The sequence below is a fragment of the Pocillopora damicornis genome, chromosome 14, assembly GCF_964200805.1.
Source record: "Pocillopora damicornis chromosome 14, jaPocDami1.2, whole genome shotgun sequence".
In the NCBI taxonomy this organism is placed as follows: Eukaryota; Metazoa; Cnidaria; class Anthozoa; order Scleractinia; family Pocilloporidae; genus Pocillopora; species Pocillopora damicornis.
In genome coordinates this window covers 13868652-13890053 of record NC_142683.1, presented here as the reverse complement: position 1 = coordinate 13890053, position 21402 = coordinate 13868652, and the positions used below count along the sequence as shown (strand labels likewise).

The following is a 21402-nucleotide window of genomic DNA, read 5'->3' as shown; positions in this document are numbered from 1 at the left end:
AGATGACGAGAAGACCTTGGTAAAGACTTTTGACGAAACAATAATTAAGAAAGGATAAGTTACTATAATACTTCCTAAGAGGCAGTCAATGACAACTAGAGAGATTCATTATGAGCAAACACGTTCCGTCAATTATTGGACTTCATGTCTCCTTACATCGTAGATTAAACTCGTCGAATACGCACGCCTATACGCCCCTCTCCCCTTTCCCTTCAATAGCATTATACATCCTTCTACTGCAACTTTTATATCTAATCTCTCCCCGCCCTGCTTACACCCTCGTGTGTTCCAGCGATTTTTGCAGTTTTCTTGTTCTTACTTTGAACTCGTATCGATTCTTTGAGATAATTTCCTCCCCTCTGATTGGCCGATGTAATAACGTTGCACATGGCATGATATTCGTGTCTCAAGTGAAGTTGTTGATTAATTCTTGTATGTTTCCCTTAAACATACAAACGGGTTTAAGTCCTGAAAATGCAATTCCATTTTATTTTTATTACTGAGACTCATTGTATTTTTATTTGCTTGGTTTTTTTTGTCACGTAAATGTTCAAACGCAAGTAATTCAGTGTTTAAACCAATAAAAAGTGAGGTGGATTCAAAGGTTTTGTGCATCCTCAATGCACATATTTATTGTGCACAATCAACTTGAAGAGCGCTTAACTCCAGGAGGCGCCATGAATATTCGTGTCAGTCATGAGACTCTCGGGCGTGATTCTTCGTTTATTACTCTTAAGGTTGCCAGATGAATGTGGTCAATCTTTGCAGGAGCGAATAAGAGCTCTAGCGATGAAACAATGAATTGCTCTTAACCTAGCCTGAACTGATTAACAACAATCTTTACATTCAATATTTTACTAACTTATATCATAAAGCAATGGAAAATATGTATATTTTCGCCGTATTTAAAAATGAAAAGAAGTATGAATATGAATGTTTGGGTTTTATTACAAATGGTACATCTAGAAATTGTCACCGCAAACAGGAAAGTTTACGAGTTAAGGTGAGTTAAGCCCAAAGTAAAAACGCCGCCATCTTGAGGTACGAGGTTCGCCTGTCGAAGTACAGAAGCCACCACATACTCGATGTTAAATATAATTTTTTTTGGTTTATTTCTCGGTCGTCGATGATATAAACATAACAGTTATTTATTTTCTTTACATTCCTTATTTTCCATTCAATTCGATACTACTCGAAGACAATATACAGTACACAAGCCCTTGCAGTTTTATCGAAACCGTTTGGACTTTCCGATGAACCTGCGTAACACTGAAGCAGTGAAATCAACCAATAGTACCACGCTTATCTACAAAAAAGGAAACGCCGATGACGAGTTAAATGACATCACACCATGCCAGGTTTGGCATACATGGGCAAGTGATTGGAGTTGTAGCTGAGGAATCCAAGCAATCTTTGCTCGATTGCCTTTCTAGCAGATGAAGCCATGTACGAGTCTGAGAGAACGCGGCGCTGATCCTTGGTCAACTGAAAATAAAAATTGAAAAGGGTACGCCGTTTATAATGCTGTTAAACTGCAAGTTTCGCAATAATTCTTTGAGATGATACGGCTTATTACAATAAACAAGGTGCCTCCAATGTTTTGAGGATTTAAAACGCCTAGTGTGTGAGCAATCGTGCGTAAGAAAGCTGCTAAGCCCCAACTTCATGTTATTTTCTTGTCCGAGGTGGTTCTCACTTAAAAAATTGTACCTAGGCCCTCATTATTAACACTTCGGCACGAGTCTTTCTTCGCCCGCGGGAATATATGGGACGTGGAGCAACGCAAGTAACACTCGAACCCCAACAAACCTCTCCTTGACTCGTCTGAAATTTTCGTGCGAGCGGAAAAACGCACGTTCTGCAGCGCTAATAAGAATAAAGGCCTGCCCGCAGGCTATAGAGTGAGTAACAATTCATATTAAATCTAACGAGCAGTACTTTCATGAGGTACTGTTCATCATGCCGTTGAGGGTGGTCTTACTCAAAACGCTCTAAACCAGAATCCTTGAGCTTGACCATTCAAGTGCCAGTCGTGGACGTTTTCCAGTTTCAATTCATAAATGAAAACCTCTTTTGTAACCATCTATATCAAAGCTATCGCAAACCAATTTTGTCGACTTGTGTATGTACCAAAACACTAAGCAAAGAGCTTGGACGTCAGAGTAACTCACCACTAAGTCTTCGTCTATCATCTTCCGTACTTTCTCCTCCAATGACAGTACATCGGCGGACTGAGAGGGGAGGGTTAAGTTAGTTTGCTTGTACAGTTCTTCGGGTTAGTTTATACCATAAGCTTGTTTTTCTTCGACTTACGCATACAACATGTACGTGAAATTCTGGTAACACAGCTTTAAGCGTTAGGTCAAGATCGCAACGAAATACTTTTACACAGGTTTACATAGGTTTACACATGTTACTGCGACTGTTAATATCAAGCGAATTATGGAAAATGTAACAACACCGTTTTAGCTTGATACATACACTATTTAAAGTCATAACATAATCGTCGTAGTGAGCACTTAATAAATTCAAAACCAAAGTTATAATGTTCTGGGATTTATAAGGGGAAAGTAAGGAAAAAAAGGATTGATGGAAGTGCATAAAATATTGACGGTAGTGTTTCATGAATTTTCAATGATGCCTTTAAAAACTCCATAGCTGGCACATACTTGGCATCGAGATCCATAACAGAGAAGTTTTCAATTAAGTATCGAAAGTGATCTTGAATTGCTTTAGTTTTGCTTTACTTCACTCAGTGATTGGTCCAGAAATCTCGCGCCGCCGGCTTAACCAATGAAATGTAAAACTAAAACCAATCTCAACTTGGTCACTCGCGTTTTCCCGCTCTTCAAGTAGGTTGTCTGTTTTTTACTTTGAGTTCTCATTGGTTAATGACGATGTAAACCGTTGTTCTTATTGGTTAATGATAATGTAAACCGATGTTCTGATTGGTGGTTGTGACCACTCTGGTTTTGGCTCTATAGATTATGGCTCAAAATAATTTCCAACATTTTACTTACAGGTTTTGCTACAAGAAGTTCTCTTATCTCATCCCTGAAATCTTTGAATCTATCGTGGAAAACGGCAAGGCACCAGGACTCTCGGAAAAAGCTAAAATATGCACAAAGAAACGTTTAAGGACTTGAACGATGACAAGTCATAATTTGGATATACCAATGTCAGTAGTGTTTTCCAAACTAATTGTACATTAACAACATTCCTGAATGTCCTTCCGGTTTTCAATCAAGCCTAGCTGAAGCCTGCCAGCTGATATGTCTATCTGTCTGTTCGTCTGTCTGTCCGTCTGTCTATCGGTCAGTCTGTCACTCTTTCTGTCAATCTGTCTGTTTTTTTTTTGTCTGTCTTTCTGTCTATCTGTCTGTCTGTATATCTGCTCACCTATCTGTCTTAATGTCTATGTATTTGTTTGGAAATCTGTCTCTCTCTGTCTGGCTCACAGTCCGTCTGTCAGCCTGTCAGTCAGTCTGTCTGCGTCTGTTTGTCTATCTGTCTCTCTGTATGTCTGCATGTCTATCTATCTGACTGTCTTTCACTCTGAAGAAGGGCTAACGCTCGACACCAGCTTTATAAACTTTGCACGGTGGCCAACTTACAATATCGACTCAATTGTTAAAACCAAATTATCTGTGATACCACAGTTTCTTTAAAAACCAACCCCCTATAATCATGTGTTTTTTCCTTTTAAGTCTGTCGGTCAATCTGTCGTCTATCTATCTGTCTGTTCGTCTGCTCGTCTGTCAGACCGTCTGCCTGTCTGTTTATGTCTACTTATACCCGCCTGCCTACTTAACTTTATGTCCGTCCATTCATTGGTCTATATGTCACAACAATACAAACCCCAAAGTAAGAAAACGAAAACTCTTCGTTTTTGTACCTGTAGAAATCATCTATGAGCCCTTCGTCGAATCTTTGCAACAAATTGTTCAGGTATCGCTCATGTAGGGCATACAAACACACAAGGTTACTTGTATCAAGCCCCTGTAACACAAGAAAAAAGGTACAGAATGAGACAAGATGACAGGATGGCGTCTTCACTTTAAACAAGGCCACCTTAAAAGTTCTAAAACGAAAAATTTAAAAGTGTAAAGTTAGAGTAGAGGAGTAAGTAGAGAGATTCCGAGTGTTTGAAGTTAAGATGCTCACATTTTGGTTTCATGAGAAGAACTGTAAACCACCAATTTCTCACCGCCTTCCTAAGACTTTAGAAGAAACACGCGCTCTTCACAACTAAACACGTGATGGTCTCACTAACCTGTCGAGTGTAGCACGTGATTGTCTCTATGGAGCGGTGCTGATTCACGTGCAAGCGGAAGTAGCCTTGCTCATGGTCCTTACCGGTGATAAGTTCCCTGCCCTGTAAGAAAGGAAAATGTACTTTTTTTCGAATCAAGAATTCATATGCCATGCAGCGGCCGGGTTGCTCAGCAAGATTCAAAATGGCTGCATCCAAACCCGCTTGGTATTACAACCTCCCACACATTCTTTGATGGCGGAGATGAAAATAATATGTTTTCATGTGTATGCTATATACCTTTTAAAATAAACTTTCCATCTCACCTTTCTAACAAGGGGCAATAATAATAATGAGGATCGAAATACACCAATGACAGCGCGCAAAAACACATTATAAACAGCAACCAAGGTACTATAAATAGCGACACGTGAACTTTCGACCTCGTTGCCTGACGAAAGCTAGCATTATAGCAGTCGAAATGTCATGATCAATACGATCCGGATAGCCTGACCATCAAACGTTCATTAAGCTACAGAACTACAATGAAAATCAATATTTTCTATGACAAATTCTCCCTACTTACATATTCAGGCTGTACCATGTGTGCGTCTAATGGAATATTCAAGCTTGGTTTACCGACTTGCAAGTAATTATATCCCCCTGCAATACATAAAACGTTAAGTTCATTATTTGAAAGCCTCTTCTTTTGAAGGCGTGCGTACTCTTTCATGAGCCAATTTATGATCAGATTCTATAGTGTTAAATGGTTTAATTGTACTTTACTTGAAGATTTCCCCTCAAGCACCAAATGCTATACGCGTCCTAAATTTTGGTTGTTCAAATAAACGTCCGAAATACCCCAAATTAAAGGACATTCTCGAAAGAGAAAGGAGGTAAATTTCTAAAGAAAATGTGGTGCTACGTCGGTTTGGGGTATTACGAGATAATTTGGTTTCATCATCTGAGTCAATAATGTAAATTTACCACCGTAAAGAGTTTCTAAAGCTGACGTTCCAAGCGTTAGTCCTTCGTCAGTTAATAAAATCAAATTAATTGTCTTGAAGGGTAGTTTAAAGCGAAAAAAAACTTTCTCGGCTCTAAAGTCGAAGATTTTCCCACTTACGCTTAAGGAGCTTGTTGGGAATCACGAGAAAACTCTACATCAAAGAGATAACACGCAGGAAAATGAGAGTGACAGAGTGGTTGGGAGCCTGCGCTAGCTTCACAGAACGACGTAAAGTAGAATCAAAGCAATCTCAAATTACAACATTAAACTAGTCTAATCTAAACTAGTCTAAAATAGTGCTGGTCTATAATACTCGTCACTCATTTGTTAACTGTTATTTTTATTCTCTTCTGATTTCTTGAGAGTTTCGCGCGAGAATCAAAGAGTACAGTGATGCAAATTAACCCAATTGTGCGCTGAATTTTCTCTAGCATGGAGGTCGTCTCACCTGGTAACATAGCAGAGACTGTCTTCGGTTTGGTGTATATTGGTATCAGTAAATGCTGCTCTCGAGGGGTCTCCGTGTCGAGAAGCATGGCGTCAAGGGTGGGATCAAACAATGTTAACAAAGACTGCGCCAGTTCTTCACCTACCTCCTTGGAGTTGAAGTTTCCATGAGTCCTAAAAATGAAAAGAGAACGAGAAAAATGTTGAAGAATGCATGTAGAAAAACATGTATACAGATTGGAAATCAAAAGGTGTTTATACAGTATACACTGCTTCACTTTCATTTACCAGCTTCCAAAGCGAGTTACCTAAGACTTAATGACCAAGCACTTTGATCCCTGAGGGTGACGAACATCTGATTTCTTTTTCCAACATCACACCTGAATCACACATCCAGGTTACAAAAATAAAAGGTGATCGCCAACTCAAGACGCTCTTGATTGCTAAACAAATTCTTCTTGTCAACACCTTAAGAAATGTAGGGACAACAATATGGAGAATATGGAAGCTGATCTACGGGTCTTTAAATGTTAAACTTCCGTAATCTCCCGTTGACGTACATCTGACTGCAGTGTAATCCGTCATTCTAGGCGGGCCACCACAACGACCGACATTTATGACAACCATAGACAACTTATTATGATAAGTATGATACATTACCAAGATTCTGCATGGTATCTCCGCTGGAATTTCGTTAGTGGTCCTGCAGCCCTAATGCATGGGTCATTTGTGTGGAAATCTGCGTCGATGACTAATCTTCCGTCAAACACAAGACAGCTGTCATTAATGGCTGAAATGAATGGACAAATGAATCCATGAAAAAACTACTTGATCACTAAACAGAAAATAGCAACGACAAAAAAAATTACCTTTAAAAGCGTCGTGGTCAACCTTCTTGGAGTGGAAGCAAAAGAACGCCTGGAAAATTGAAGTAATTATATTGGAAGGTCGCGATATTTTTTTAGTTGACCTGCTAAATTACATTTAGCTTAACAGCACAAATCGTAGGATAAGAGAAAAACACTAAATGGGAAGAATACACTAAGAAGGAACGAGAATGCATAGGATAAGAATGACAGGTTTTGTTTTAGACCATCTTATCGTAGTTATCAAGGCCCGCTCGAAATCTGTGAGACAAAATCTGTGGTAACAACCACTCAATATACATCGCGCACGCACTGAAGACGACACAAAGAAGTCAGCCACGTATTTATCACGCGAAAAGTATTCTGTATATCATCTGCCAAGCGCAACCTTTTCATGTAGGTGAAGTGCATTATTTGTTATTCGTACGTTCATAACTAGGGAACGGTGGCCAATCAATTGATTAAAGAAACTTGAAAATTTGTGCAAAGATTCCTCTCTTTATCATCGTCTCAAGTTAACTCACCTCACAGTCAACACTGAGTGGTTTGTTTTCTGACGTAAACGTAGCACGTGACAGAGGCTGGTCGACTTTCCCGTCATTCCACTGGGCGAGTGTGAAGCCGACATGACACGCCACTCCTTTAGGGACAATAATGAAAAAAATAAAACCGGTTCCCATAAAGTTTATAATGATCTTCAACCAAGCAAGGGATCATGCGGTGCCTGTGCGAATATATTTAAAATTATGATAAGTAAACAAGCATAAAAATCAATTTGAATTTAGCAATGGGGTAGCTAAACTCTGCTGTTTTTCAGGGCAAAATGTTACGATTATGGAATAAAAACGTTTCTTAAACGGAAAACGATTCTAAAAGAATAATATGTAAGGGAGAAAAGAATAGAAAAATCACGTCAACGAAAGTTGCAGATTGACAGAATTTTTAGAAAATCTTTGTTGGTGTGCTAAACTATTCCAGCTTGCAATATTTTGTACAATCCATAAGCGGACTCAAATGGAAGGTCCTGATGAAATTTAACTAAACTACAAGAGTTTCCTTCCTTTTCTACGAAAAAATAAAATGAATATTGAATTCTCGAACCCTTCCACTTCCAAGATCTATTTAGAAATTCTCCTCACTGTCTTCTTTACTTGCTTATAATTTTGAAACTTAAGTATTAGATTAAATGATAATCCTCTGATATGTCTCTTTATTTTCATCACTGGTCTGCTTTATAATGTACTGATATTGTAAGGAGAAAGTATGTCTTGGTCACTGCTGGGAGTTGAAGGGTTAAGCTTTCATTGTAACAAAAATGTTAGAGTTAAATCGTGTACGTTAATAAAAACCATTAGAAACAAACGAACAAAACAAAATAAAAAACTGAAAAGATTGGACAAAAGACTGTCACTATTATTATGCACATTGATGTGTGTTAGGGAATCTTACCACATTCATGCAGTGCTGCAGAAACCGCATCCTCGATAAACGGGTTATTAAAACAGGTTGGTAACGAGACTGGGGGCTGAACGAGCACAACACGTGATCCAGGGAGTCCAGCCGCTAGAAGGGTTTGCACCATGACGAAAGCATCCAGTGTGTTTCCGTACACAAGGGCTTTTCCTTAAAAACACAAAACAAAACAAAACTGCTAAATTACAAATAAGTGAAAAAGAGCGCTTTTTGATCGGGTGTCGCAAAACCAAAACCAACGTAATCACAACAGCCAATCAGATCAAAGAAAAAATATCACAAGGAGCCTTAGGGCGGGAAAACGCGTGATCAAGACGTGATTGGTTTTAGTTTCGAAACTGATTTGTCGAGAAAGTGGCGCGAGATTTTTTGAACCAATCACAGTGCGAGGTAAAGAAAAAACCATAGCAAGCCCTACTTGCTTTCGGCAAGTTTTTTTATTTGGACCTGTGGATGATAACGAATGGCGAATTATTCCCAGGTTGACCGCAATTGAAAAAATTGCAACAAAAGAGGCCTAAACAGATAAGGCTCCGTCATGTTCGAAACCAGGCTTCCCAAATACTTATTGGGTGCTCCGACCAACGGACACGACTTGTTGGAATTGTTAGGAGAGAGGTGTATCAAACAAATTGCTAAATTTCTTAAATATGATTCAAATCACACACGCATACATTGGTGACCAAAGTTGCATATGATCAAATTGAGGTCTGAAATGTGGTTTTGTAAATGTTCCATGGAGAGATGCCTCTTTCGCCACCACTGAGATCGTTTAACATATTGTATTTACCACTGGCTCTGTCATAAAAGGCATCCCCTCGAAAAAAGTTATCCTTTTCTCCTAAATAAACCACCTGACCTCATCTCTTATCAGTAACTAAACAGTAACCGTTTTAACTTTAACACGTACGGCTTACCTTCACCTGTAAGAAACTCCCCCCGGATAAAGCTCAACACGTTCTCACAGTCTTTTTCAGTATTAACAGTGAACACTGACGATGGCAGGGGGCCCGTGTATCGTGATACTTGAGGTATTGTCACCTCACTGGTAGTGACTAAAGTGGAGATATCAGCGCCAGTAGGTACAGGGACTTGAAACTGCTGACCAGTGCACAGAATAAGGTAATCATAAGGAATGAATGCTCCTTCGCTCACTTTGACGACCTTGTTCGTTCTGTAGATAACAATAAAACAGACCCAAAACAAAAAAAAAAGAAAAACAATTTTTGAGGATTTTAGCACAGAGAGTTGCGCTTTCGCGCTGGGATGCTTTAGAAAGCATAGCGCGTCAAGTCCCGTCGGGAATTTATTGAAGTTGTAAATTTATCGCAAGGAGATTTCTAACCACATCATTGTTTTCATGAAATGCCCGTTGGCATTCAGGGCAAAAGATAAATTGCTTTAGCCGAAACGAAACGGCGACGTCAGTCTAACTGAAAACTAATCTATCCTGTTCACTTGCACTTGTGTTTTATAATTCTGTTAACGTAACTAGGTATCAAACGAGGTTATAATGAATAGCTTTCCAGTGTAACGAAGGAAGGACCTTAAAATACTTCTTCTTGAGATACAAGGACCTTCCTCACCAAGTGAGTTTAAATGAGTGACCAAGACAGAATTTCTCCTCACAATATCAATACAATATCAAGCAGACAAGTGATAAGAATAGAGAAAAATATCAACAAGGAGATTATCAGCTGATCCAATACCAAATTCTCTGAACTAACATCATATAAATCGTATGGCAGATAGTAAGGAGAATTACCTGTCAAGTGCCATGACTTTGCCCTCAACAACCTTGATCCAGGTTTCCAATGCCATGTGAGTGAAATCGTCTTGAGTATAACAAAGACTAAGGAAGGCAAAAGTAAGCAAACTCATAATGACAAACTGTGTTCCGATCAAGGAAATCTGAAAGTCTAGGGTCGAGTTTCTTAGTCGCCTCTGCTCAAGACTGATCTCTGCGGATCTAAATCTAAGCGAAATTTATGGACAATAATAACAACAGTTCAAATCAAAGTGCTCTGTGAGCAAACTCGTGAATTGACATATGATTTTTTAGATTATGTTTAATGTTATCTGGTTTAGGGAATTTTGTGGTTGATTGTCATATCTTGAGTACGAGCAGTACTTCAGTGTTCGCTAATGTAGCATAGAAACAAAGTAACGTTGGGATAAGAAGGCATTACAATTGAAATGATCATGCTATTACATTTGACAAGGGTGGATGATGTCATGTGTTTTAAACGTCTATCATTTTTGTTTCTGGTTCAAAAGAAAAGGTTGTAAGTAAATGTGGGTGAAAAGTGAAATTTACTGTCTTTCATTGTAAATATTAGAAAATAAAGGCAATATTGTCTAATGAAAACATTAACGATTCCCTCTTTATCAAATGAGAAAAAAGGGGACGAGTTTTGAGTGATATAACTAAGCCAAGCCTGCCACCGTCATCTTGGATCTCCGCCTGGGTAGATTTAAGTCACGTGCTAGGCAACGTATCATCAATAACAAGATAGAATTTCATTTCAGGCCTATTTATCAATTTTGTGGTATGTAACTTTCGCATTTTAGTACGTTGTATGTATGTTGAATCTTCAAATTGTCTTGAAACTTAAAAGAAAATTGTTCTTTAAAAATTCACTGAAAATCGGTAGCTAAAAAATTGTTTGTTTAGGTGTTATTTGATTTTCGTGTTAACTTGTAATTTCGTCAGTCGTCGGCATCTTCTGTTGCTTCACACAGGAAAAATACACGCGACGAAGCGTAATGATCAATTTTGTCCTCAATCTCACAGAAAAAGCTTTTGAACATCTGTAAACTCCAAGCGCTTCGCAGTAAGTGATATTTTCAATGAATCTTCGGATTGTTTTCAAGTTCAAGGACTGTAAATTAAATTATGAAAAACGAAGGTTGTTCTGTTATTTCAGTGTGAATCCTTGCATGCCTGCTAGTCGCTGGCGCCGCTTGTTGAAACTAAAACGAAAAAAAAAACTCTTTTAAGATTATCATTGGCTTCTTTTTCACCCCACCACTATTCTTAGCAACAAAGGTCGCCATTTCGTCTGTTTATTGCTCGCCAAAAACTATCAAATGCACTCAAAAGCCTAAAATCTAAAAAAAGTTTACAGGAATCGACCAATCGAGCGAGCGAGCGAGCGAGCGAGCGAATGCCATTCCCCACATCGTATCTATAACTCGCTCTTGCGCATGCGCGCAATTCACGAGTTAAAAACATGATTGTTCTGGCTTGAAATATAACTCAGACCTTTAGATGAAACAATGCGTTAGACACCAGGCTATCGTGAAGCGCTCGCTGTAACGGGTTTAATTTAAAAGAGAACTGGAAAGGAATTTTCACATAAGAAACCACTAGCAGATGACAGGGAAGAAAAGAAAAACACACTGCACAGATGAGTTCAATACCTGGAAGGAAGGCACTTTGAACGCAGTCCGTCTGGAGGAAGCTGGCCTGGCAAACCATGTGTGGATACTAGTGTTAAATTGTTGAAACGAAGATGCGGGCTAAAACAGAAAAGAGAAGTATATAGTAACCATCCAGGGCCCAGTTGTATAAAGGTCGAATAACGCTATCCAACGGATAAATCACTATCAGGCTGGGGCCTGAGTTACACGGTAACCTGTTACTAAATATTTTAATCCGTGTCTCACTTTCCATGTGAGGAAACTAGCCTAACTAAAATCAATCGCTCGCTGAATTCTCTAAAGTATGTAGGTCAAACTTCTATCAATTTTCAACACCGTTGAAATTAGTTAGTTTGCTCTACTTCGCTTTGGTATAGAAAATTCACGCCGCCCTTGACGTCGATCATTCATTTTACTTCGAGTTTTTGTGACAAACTACAGAAAGGCAAACTCACCAAAACAAGAGGGTTTCAAGGAAAGATATTCCCACATCTGATGCTCCGACCACAACAATCCGAGCATTAATGGTAACCTGTTAAATAATTAAATCGAAAAGAAATTGTCATGGCAAGTTACGAATGGCACATGTATACGTAAACAAGACGACTGGAGGTGTTAAAGTGGGATACGTTGGTCGTCATCTACAGTTACTCTGGTTTTACGTGGAAAATAACGTGGAAAATAACAGGAATGAAATCGAAAAACAAAGACAAGAAAAGACAAGTCAACAACCCGAGATATTACGTGCGGTCACCAATCCAGGTAGCAACATCAGCGAGAAGCACAAGCACGTGGCTAATGTCCATATCTTGCAACGACACTCAAGCGAATGTTAACGCGGTCTGCCACAGGCATCCCACATAGTAACCTACGAGGTGTAAAGATCACTAAAATGAGACAAACAAACCTTTGGTTCTAAAGTCAATTTTCTGTTCAAATGAGTCAAAGCAAAGGGTTCCTGAAAAAAAAAAATGAAAAATGAAAAATGAAAATAAGTTGCCAGGGATCCACATCTTCCACTGCTCCAAAAGAAAAGGGGAAAAGAGAAATAGAAGAAGTAACGAGGCTCTGCTTCTAAATCCTAATGGTTGTAAAGACCACAAGTAGCACATGACACAACTAAAACCTAGTCAATTACTCGACTTATATAAGAACGAAATTAGGACTGAAAGACGACACCATGAATTGATTTTGGTTTACCTCACAGCCCACTGAGATTGTTTGCAATAGCTAGCGCTGCCTCCTAAATCAGTGGGCTACAAGAACAAAGCTAACTGCGATTTGGTTACTTTGCATATTGGGCTCTAAGCCATTCACGATACAACTACCTTCATCAAAAAGAAATTAAGTTACCTTATTTGCTAAGATTCTTTCTGAGGGAGCATTTCCGCCCAGTTGATCCAATGGGTATACAATTTGACGACGAGCTCTGTAGCAAAACATTTTTAACATCATTAGCAGGAACATGGAGGAATAATTACGCCTGAACATTTGATACAGTCAAACTTCCGCTAGAAGCAGTTTTCGTAGCCTTTTTCAATGTTATGTGGACGTTCCGTTACACACCTGATTGGTACCAAGTCATTAAGCGCCGTCACAGTCGTATGGGGTTTGGAGCCCTGAAAACAAACATAAACAGCCTGAATTTGGTTGAAGATCTGGAATAAAAGCTGTAAGGAAATATTATGTTTACAAATACATACGTTTTCCTTTGACGCGAAAACATGCCGAGCTATTTTTCCGCGGACGTTGCGCTCTGAGAAGTGAACAGTTTTCCCAGAAAAGAAGGTAGAGGAAAACTGTAAGCTTCGTGGAATTTAGAGGCCAGTAAAGACTACAGCGGTAATTATCCTTCTCAGATTATTTTTAAGCGCGCGGGAAAAAATTTTGCAAAAGAGCTCGGTGTCAAATAAATTTACTACGTGGAAGCTGACTTGTTAGATTTCTCACTTATGACTTTGTAAACGATAGATTTGACCGCAAAACACTTCTCCATCTTAAATTGAACTTCAAACGAGACTTTTCGTGAATTTGGTGGTATGCCTTTGAAATTGAGGAAAATCGTTTGAAGAATATTACCGGATATTTCCCAGTTTTAGCGAGGGTTTATTTTAAGCCACGTGTATAAACGTTAATATGAATCGTGCGCGCGCAAAACTATTTGACATAAATAGTGTTTGTACTAAAAATCTGAGATTGATGCTAACTTACTGGTTTTGTTTCTGTGTATCTTGGGCAGACTGGGTAATACAGGCAAGATTTGTGGGCCAGTCTTAGCACTTCCTACGAGGAGAGAAACATGTAATGGTCAAATGTGATTGTCAGAAGACACATCTGCATCACCAGTAATGAGCTGTTGAAGCTTTAACTTTCAGTGTACAACCTACCTTTAGAAAGTGTTTGGAATATTGCTGAAATACAGGATTGAGAACAAAATGGAACAGACGACCATGTTCATCCCTTTTATGATGATTGAAGTAAATAAAATCTTCAATGTTGAAATGAGAGCGGATATATTCTATATCCTACAAAGGAGCAGAAAGAAGACGAATGTGAAGGTTTAAACAATACATGGCAAAGAACGGCTGAATGACGGAAATGGTCAAAATTGCAGAGCCGAAGCTCTTTACTTCACATAAAACTCAACAGAAGAAAAGAACAAAAAAAAAAAGGATACCTCTTCTCGTCTAAGGAGGGCGACGCCGACAACTTGATCCAAACTCTTAGCGACAAAGCACTGAATTTCAGTACCATCCTTTAATCATATAAAAATGAGACATATTGTTAAAGATTAAGAAAAAAAATACAACATTGGACTTAACCCTCACCAGAAAAGTGGAGTCTGGTAACGGCCTTGGGATCTCAGAAAAACAGCAGAAAGAGAGGTGCACTCACAAAATAAAAATTATCAACTATTTCTGAAAAATAGTTCAAGGTTGGTATGTTGCCACGTTTCGTCTCGTCCAAAAGACTCATGAGGTGCCTCTAAGAGATTTTAGCAAACTCGTTGAGCGATGCTCATTTGAACAAATGCGTTACAAGATACACGAATGTGTACATCGAGATAAAAAATGCAACAATTGCTGAGACAAAATAGGACAACCAATGCTTAATTTATAAGTTTAGTTACTATGATATGATTCAGATGTTCTTCTTATCAACAGTAGTGGTCCAAGACGTCGAGAGATATTGAGGGTTGAGGGCGCGAAAATGAAATAAAATTGATATCAGATCAGCATGCTATAATATAATAACATAAAATTTATACGTTTATCTACTCCAAAAACCTACCGGGTCTCTTCTATCATTATTGTATTGCTGAACATCTCTGCAATAAAAACATAGAGACAGCAGTCAACATCATGAGCATTGAGAATCGTGTTGCAAAATGACATTGTTGTTCACAGCACTTTCAATAATCTTTTCCCTTGATGGTTGTCGATGGTGCAAAAGGCCGCTTTGCTCTAAGGCGCAACCCAGGCACGAGAACTTGCACGCGTGCTCAACAGACGGTGGTAAGAGGCCTTATGGACAACGGTAAAATGCTGTTGCCTCGCCTTAATTGAAACCTCTGTGTAAACTTGCAATATTTTTGCAACATTTTTTGGTGGATGTACTCACTGCATTATGATATCTGCGCCATTCAGTTGTGAGACAACAGATTGGATTCCTTCAGTGTCAGCCGAGGTACAGGGACTCACTTGAAACGATCTTCCAGAAGAAAAAGCACAGATAGTAAAAACACAGTTCTAAATGAAAATAATATTGAACAACGAGATGTTGACAACAACAAAACGATATGGATCACGAGACTAGAGCCCAATCTCCGTCAACTCGGGTGTAACGAATAAAACAAATCAAGTACAACATTTGGCTGTGAGGGAAGTCTTCAAAAAGCCATAAAATCCAAACAAAAAACAAGCGACAAGCTTGAGATAGCAAACCAAGTGTTCAGGTAGGCTTCAGATTCAAGTCCAAGGTCTGTGGGCATAATTGGTCGAATTACAAGATCACGTGCAGCGCGCGTGAACACAAACACACCAGGGGCAAAGGTAAAAATAATTGTAGTTCGAAATGTTATACTCAAGGAACTGACAAGAAAAATCTGACCACGAGTTTCCGAGATACCTGTTCAAACGATATAAATAAATAAGTCTAAAACGCAATATTTGGGAAATTTTCGTTGATTTTCTATCGCAAGCTACGCCTGAACTTTAAATTCCAAAAAACAGTTAAGTAAATCTGGTTAAGTACAAAAACTTAGAACTTACTCAATGAGACCCCATCGGTGAAACACATAAAGCTCTTGAGATAATGTGCTGTACTTTCTTGAAGTAACCCTCTGAAATAAAGGAACTGGTAACTTTAGCGTGAGTCATGAAGGAAAAACATGATCATGTGGATGAACATCTCTTGATGAAAAGTATTGCATGCGCTTACAATTAGACAGGACAATAAAACTACGCAATAACACTGCAACGAAAACGTACCACAAAAGACTGAAGAAGAGGGAACTCTGGTACAAGATGAGGCATTGTTAAAATGCAGTAGTCTTTTTCCTATTAAAAAAGATAATAATAATAGTAATAATAATAATAATAATAATAATAAATAGCGGTTAATTGGTCAACGCAATAAGATAAACCACTAAAATCCTTCCTCTCTGCGTTACTAAAGTTTCTCTGCAATCAGATAGTCCTTATGTATTTACTTCATTTATCTTTTTGCCCTGTTCAGCTTCAGAGCTCGGCTGGTTTGAATAGTGGCCTGTATAAACAACAACATGGCCAGACCACAACACCGGGAGCCACGTTCAGTCCTTTTTGCGAAAAGTGCGTGGATTCTTTGACGTTCCCTGCAATAAAGCAGTACAGAGAAGATGCAAGAAACGGGGCCTGCGGTTTATCGTCCTTATCTGAGAGCACTAGAACGTCTGACCATTTGCAGATGTCCTAGCACAAGCACCACATTCTCCTCAGTTATTTTAAATCCCTGAGTGTTAGTCCGGTCTGGGGCTTGAACTCAGTTGAACCCTGTCCGGCGCTCTACAACACTCAATTTACCACAAATACTAAATTAAGCATTTGGTACTTACTGGAAATAGGTCAAATACCGCTGGAAGGAAATCTATAGACCTAAAAGAATAAACAACTATGTTTTAATACAATCAAGTGAAAAAGGGATACGCTAAGCTAACGTTTAACAGCAGAGGATAACGTATTACTCGATTACACGCCGCCGTTAAACGCTGTTGTAGAAGCAAAACTACCAATGAACGCCGCCTTACTATAAACGCTGTACCCTCTGCGAAGAATGCAGCTTTTAGCCTTTTAACTCCCAGAAGTGATTAACATGTAATTTCCCCTTATCAAATCCGTACAATATCCAGCAAATAGGTAATGAGAAGACTCAAACTTATCAGGTAAAAGTTGTTATCCTGATCATACACCAAATTCTGGTAACATATTTACAAGGAAATGTGTAGCAGCTAAAGAGGAAAATTTGTTATAATTATCAGATATTGAGACTTAAAGGTTAAAACACATATGTAAAATGACTAGAAGGGTAAAAGTCGGCATTATACTTCATCCTTGGAAACCAATATTAGGAAAGGGAGATATTGGAACTGAAAAAGTTCCTGTTTTACAAAAGAGATTTACCATCAGTGCCGTCAATTGTTGAAGAAGTATTTTTTTATTTCGCTGTGAGTGTGAAAATCCACGAGATGCATAGAGCATATACAGATAAGAACTCCTTGGATATGGATACTATAAACACACTTTTGGCAGTTTTTGGCACCACCACTTTTAGAATTTCCTTAATGAGTTTCTTTTGGGAAAAGCTTTTCACCGACGACAGGAACATCCTTTGTAATCACATTCCTTTGGAGTAAGAAATGAAAGGAAAATCACAGGGTACCCACTCTTGTCCCAGAAGCTACTCGTTTTCTCTTATTTCAAACACGAGGAATGCTTGTTGATTGTGTTTCTAAGATTTACCTCTTAGGCTTAGTATGCAGAGGGATAAGGAAACATGAGTAAATGAGATATAATCATATAAAATATAGTTGATTGTATGAAAGTGAGAGATTAATGTTATGTGAAGCATTCGAGAAGTATGTCAGTGATGTTAAGTTATATACATATATACAAAGTATGCTAAGCTTTTGGTAGATTTTTACTCCAAATGTAGTCTATTAGGTTTATATTGGTTGCTTTTGGCCTCGCATTAACAACGGATTATTACAACGTATCAGCAACGTATGAATAAATGGGTTTAGTTGGTAAGGAAACTGTGGTGCTGCGTCGGTGAGGGGTACAACAAGATAATTTGGTGTTATAATCCACTGCACAAAGTTGTCTCAAATAACGTGAATATATATCCCATATGTGTACCGTTGGTTATTTTGTAGAGTAAAAGAATCTGTTTAGGCAGTTGGCTGCGCACGCTGCGTTTCTTTATCCGCCTTACTTTTCCCGCCTTATGAGAAATGAGCAGAAAGACTTGGCAGGAGAAAAAAAGCAATTGGATAATAAATAGGTTATTAAACTGTTTGGTGTGTAGTATTGCTTAGTATTTTCATTCCTTGTTTGTATTTTGACGAGGCCGTAAGGCAAGTCAAAATACTGCACAACTCTTGAAAATACTAGGGTATGTCACTGCCAGATAGAGAAAATCCAAAAAGGTCTTTAAGAGAAAAAAACACTTGACACGTATCCCCTGAACCAGTGCGGTGCCACAAACCCTCCGGGCTCTAAAGTCCTCTAAAGGGTATGCAATCGCAAAATGAAAATACGATCAATAACATTTTATGTTCACGCTGCAGCAAAATGTTTATGCGAAACGCGAAAAGCGCACGAGAAATATTTTAATTCTTATGTATATAAAAACGTTGTTTAGTCAGTTTTTAGCAGTTTGTTCTCGTCGTAATTTTGATTTGTAACTATTGCAAATAAATTATCTTTAAACCTTTCCGGGAGTTCTTTATGATGTAGATCAATTTTTTTTTAGGGTTTGGTGTCGGTTAGAAATTCACCTTTCCTCTTTCATTTCCATGTAAAAAAAGTTATAACATTCTTTACTATGTTTTTAATATTTATCAATATTGAAAGACTGCGATGCATGAAAGTAACAGCTTTTTTAACCTCAAAGCAATAATTTGGCCAAACTTCAGACTTTGTTTACAAATGAAAGAGCCGAATTACGAGAGCCAGCCAAACGGGCTCTTCTTTCAATTTCAGCTGAAGCACTTCCGGCTTCAAGCTTGCACAGAGTTATGGGCCGAACGATCTTTCCTTTTGTTTTCACGACGCGCTATTGAGGTTCTTCGTTCTATAACATAGCTTCCGAGTGTTTCTTGGCACTTTATTAGTCTTATTGACTTTCTCTGAATCATTTCCAAGTCGGGGTGAGGAAGCGAGGCTCTTAAACAGTCAAACTTGCCTTTCATTTCCGCGACGAGGTAAGAACGCATGGTTGTATCAGATTTTTGACTATATGGTAAATACCTCTATTTCGAGTTTCTCAGTTAACATTTTCTCTATCAAATGTTTTTAATCTTTCCTAATTTTCTCTGATTTCCGGCAATGGAAGACGTTCCTGCCGTTAACTGACGAGGATGGCTAACTTTTACTTAATTCTGGCGTGTATCAATAATTTTTGTATTGTTGTTGCACATGTAACACGTTTGTTACTTAAAAGCTAATTAAGCTGAGCTTGTCTGAACAAGTTACAACTGTCGGAGCAACTGCAGAATGCCCTGCCACTCATTTACATGTCATTGAATAAGTCGAATAAGAATGACGTTTATTGTGTTAGGCCTCGATCTCCAAAGCCTCCCGACACATGTGAATGAGGTGGACCAGAGTGGCGGGGTATTCTGCAGGTAAGCCAAAAGGAATTTCCAAATTATCGATTTGATTTAGTGCAATTAAGCGCTGATGATCGAAACACTTTTAGTTTCGTTTGCGTCTCATGTGGAGCAATTGCTTACAATCGTGTTTTAATTGCACAAGCTTTCGTGTAGGGCGTATATTTGTATAAATTAATTTGCTCCTGTATTTACGATGTATTTGATCAAAAAACGATAAACATGTCCAGTGTATGTCATATGTTTATGTTTATTATTTTATAGTTTGAAAATTATTTTGTATTTTGGATAGAGTACTTATATTCTCCATCCAAACTGTACTGTTATACTGATTTCCTTGTTTAGTATTGAGACAAATCGATTCTTCTTCATATGTCAGCTAGTGATTCAGTATAGCAAGCGTCCTTTCAATTAACTGCTTCCGATTTTTAGGAATCCAATTCATCAACTGGTAATGATTGATTGGTACCGGAGTAAAGTTTTACCTTTTGTCATCTGCTAATTAAGATATGTTTTGTTTTCTGTAACAAATTATATGAACTTGCAACACAAAGATGTTGATGTTTAACCAATTTATCTCAGTCAATTGGGAATGTACTTTATAAATCTTGAAATTTATCATAATGAGAAGTGGATTACTGTTCATTCAAAAATAAAATGCTTGTTTTCTTCAATATATATATATATCTTTTGTTCTTTTTCTGCTTTAGTAATTCCATTAATATTAATTGCTTGTGATTTTGTGTTTATGTATCCTTCCCATTCCCAAAAGGGAAAAAACATTTATTTTGGGTAATATGTTGAGTTGATGTTTGTTACCATTTGCAACCATCCTTTCTTCAGGCCAGGATAACTTAAAACAGCAACTTTGTATAAAGAATCTTCTTACAGTTGCTATGGCTACAGGAAGAAGTCCAATTAAAGTGCCATTTGAAAATGAAGACTTACCTGACAAAGAAAATGCACCAGATTTTGATGAGGACACTTTACGAGGTGAGCTATGTTGAACTTTGGCTTTAGTTATTGTTAGAAAAATTTCTATTCCACCAGTTTCAAAAATGTAAGTAAATGTAGAGAAGGATATATACAGTGTATGACCACTTTAAAGGATATTTGGCCAGTCATGACTCTCTTCTATGATTACATTATGCTGTTCATTGAGAAGGATCTATGACACAGAAACCTTTGTTATTTTCTTTTCTAAAAGTTCAAAGCAAGTACACAAAGTTATAATAAGTAAAGACTTAATTTGATCATTATACAGCATCCATTTTGTAAGTTTGCATCATTACAAAGTACCATCATCATCATCATCTTCTCATTATAATGCAGCAGTCAATTTGAAAGCTTCAACATCCCCTCCCTTCTCCTCGAGCAACCCACAGGCTTTTGATCATCATCCAAGGCAAAGGGGAGGGGGGGAGGAGGGGGGAGATTGAACCTTGCCTGACTAGCATTGGGGAATTTGAACCAGAAGTGTCAAGACTTTCCACTACAATGCAACTGTTATATATCATTGAATATGGAGGTGTTTAAGGTACATTAAGTGCACTTTCACTAACAAATGGCTCAGAATAAATAAGTGCTCAAGTTCTCAGTTTTAAAGCTTGGTCAATTGTTGAAAGTCGCAGTTGCTAATTATTTTGCTTTTTACAAAAATTTGGGTGGGGCATTTAAACCCGTATTTTGCCCGAGGGATAGGAAGTTTTAGAAACCAATCTCCAAAAGTTTAAATGCCAAGGGGTTTGCTTCAGATTGAGTGACACTTAATTCTCATCATTATTAGCATCATCATAAATATTAATCTCATCTTAATATTATTCTTATCATTTATATCATAACTATTTGTCTATAGGTAATACTGCTTCTGGTTTGTATGATTGCAACATTTGGATCTTATTGACTGACATTAACCATCTAAATGTAATTAAAGCAGTAGACTCTTTTACACTCATAGTTTTGCCAACTCTCTGATTATCAGAGCTCACAGAAACAGAACAAGACTCTTGGTCTTCCACATGGGTCTTCAAACCTTCAAGAAAAATGAGGATTTGGGTCACTT

General features: G+C 38.1%; 2 protein-coding genes across 2 annotated transcripts in view; one reads left to right on the top strand and one right to left on the bottom strand.

Moving 5' to 3' along the window:
• LOC149034583 (hsp70/Hsp90 co-chaperone CNS1 homolog) overlaps window positions 1–21402 on the top strand; it is a 35676-nt gene that overhangs the window by 10934 nt on the left and 3340 nt on the right. The window contains exon 2 of the mRNA XM_089193814.1: window positions 20184–20333. Within this exon, the coding sequence (XP_089049940.1) occupies window positions 20237–20333 (97 nt within the window). The 5' untranslated portion in view covers window positions 20184–20236. The remainder of the gene's footprint in view (window positions 1–20183; window positions 20334–21402) is intronic.
• On the bottom strand, window positions 927–16024 carry LOC113671104 (cilia- and flagella-associated protein 61-like). The gene is made up of 25 exons (XM_089193808.1): window positions 15961–16024; window positions 15742–15812; window positions 15092–15181; window positions 14762–14798; window positions 14148–14225; window positions 13858–13995; window positions 13682–13753; window positions 13037–13089; window positions 12824–12899; window positions 12378–12428; window positions 11926–12002; window positions 11471–11569; window positions 9813–9899; window positions 8965–9221; window positions 8024–8197; window positions 7099–7214; window positions 6578–6626; window positions 6369–6498; window positions 5710–5882; window positions 4839–4915; window positions 4274–4375; window positions 3896–3999; window positions 3021–3111; window positions 2172–2231; window positions 927–1485 (listed from the first exon to the last, which is right to left on the bottom strand). Exons 1-25 carry the CDS (start codon window positions 16003–16005, stop codon window positions 1345–1347), a joined length of 2448 nt encoding a protein of 815 aa, XP_089049934.1. The 5' UTR covers window positions 16006–16024; the 3' UTR covers window positions 927–1344.

Coding starts and splice junctions, on each gene's coding strand:
- LOC113671104 (XM_089193808.1), bottom strand. CDS start 16,005: ATGCCTCATCTTGTACCAGAGTTCCCTCTTCTTCAGTCTTTTGTG. Junction 12,900..13,036: donor AATGACTTGGTACCAATCAG/GTGTGTAACGGA, acceptor GTTTTGCTACAG/AGCTCGTCGTCAAATTGTAT. Junction 8,198..8,964: donor GGAGTTTCTTACAGGTGAAG/GTAAGCCGTACG, acceptor TGTGTTTTTAAG/GAAAAGCCCTTGTGTACGGA.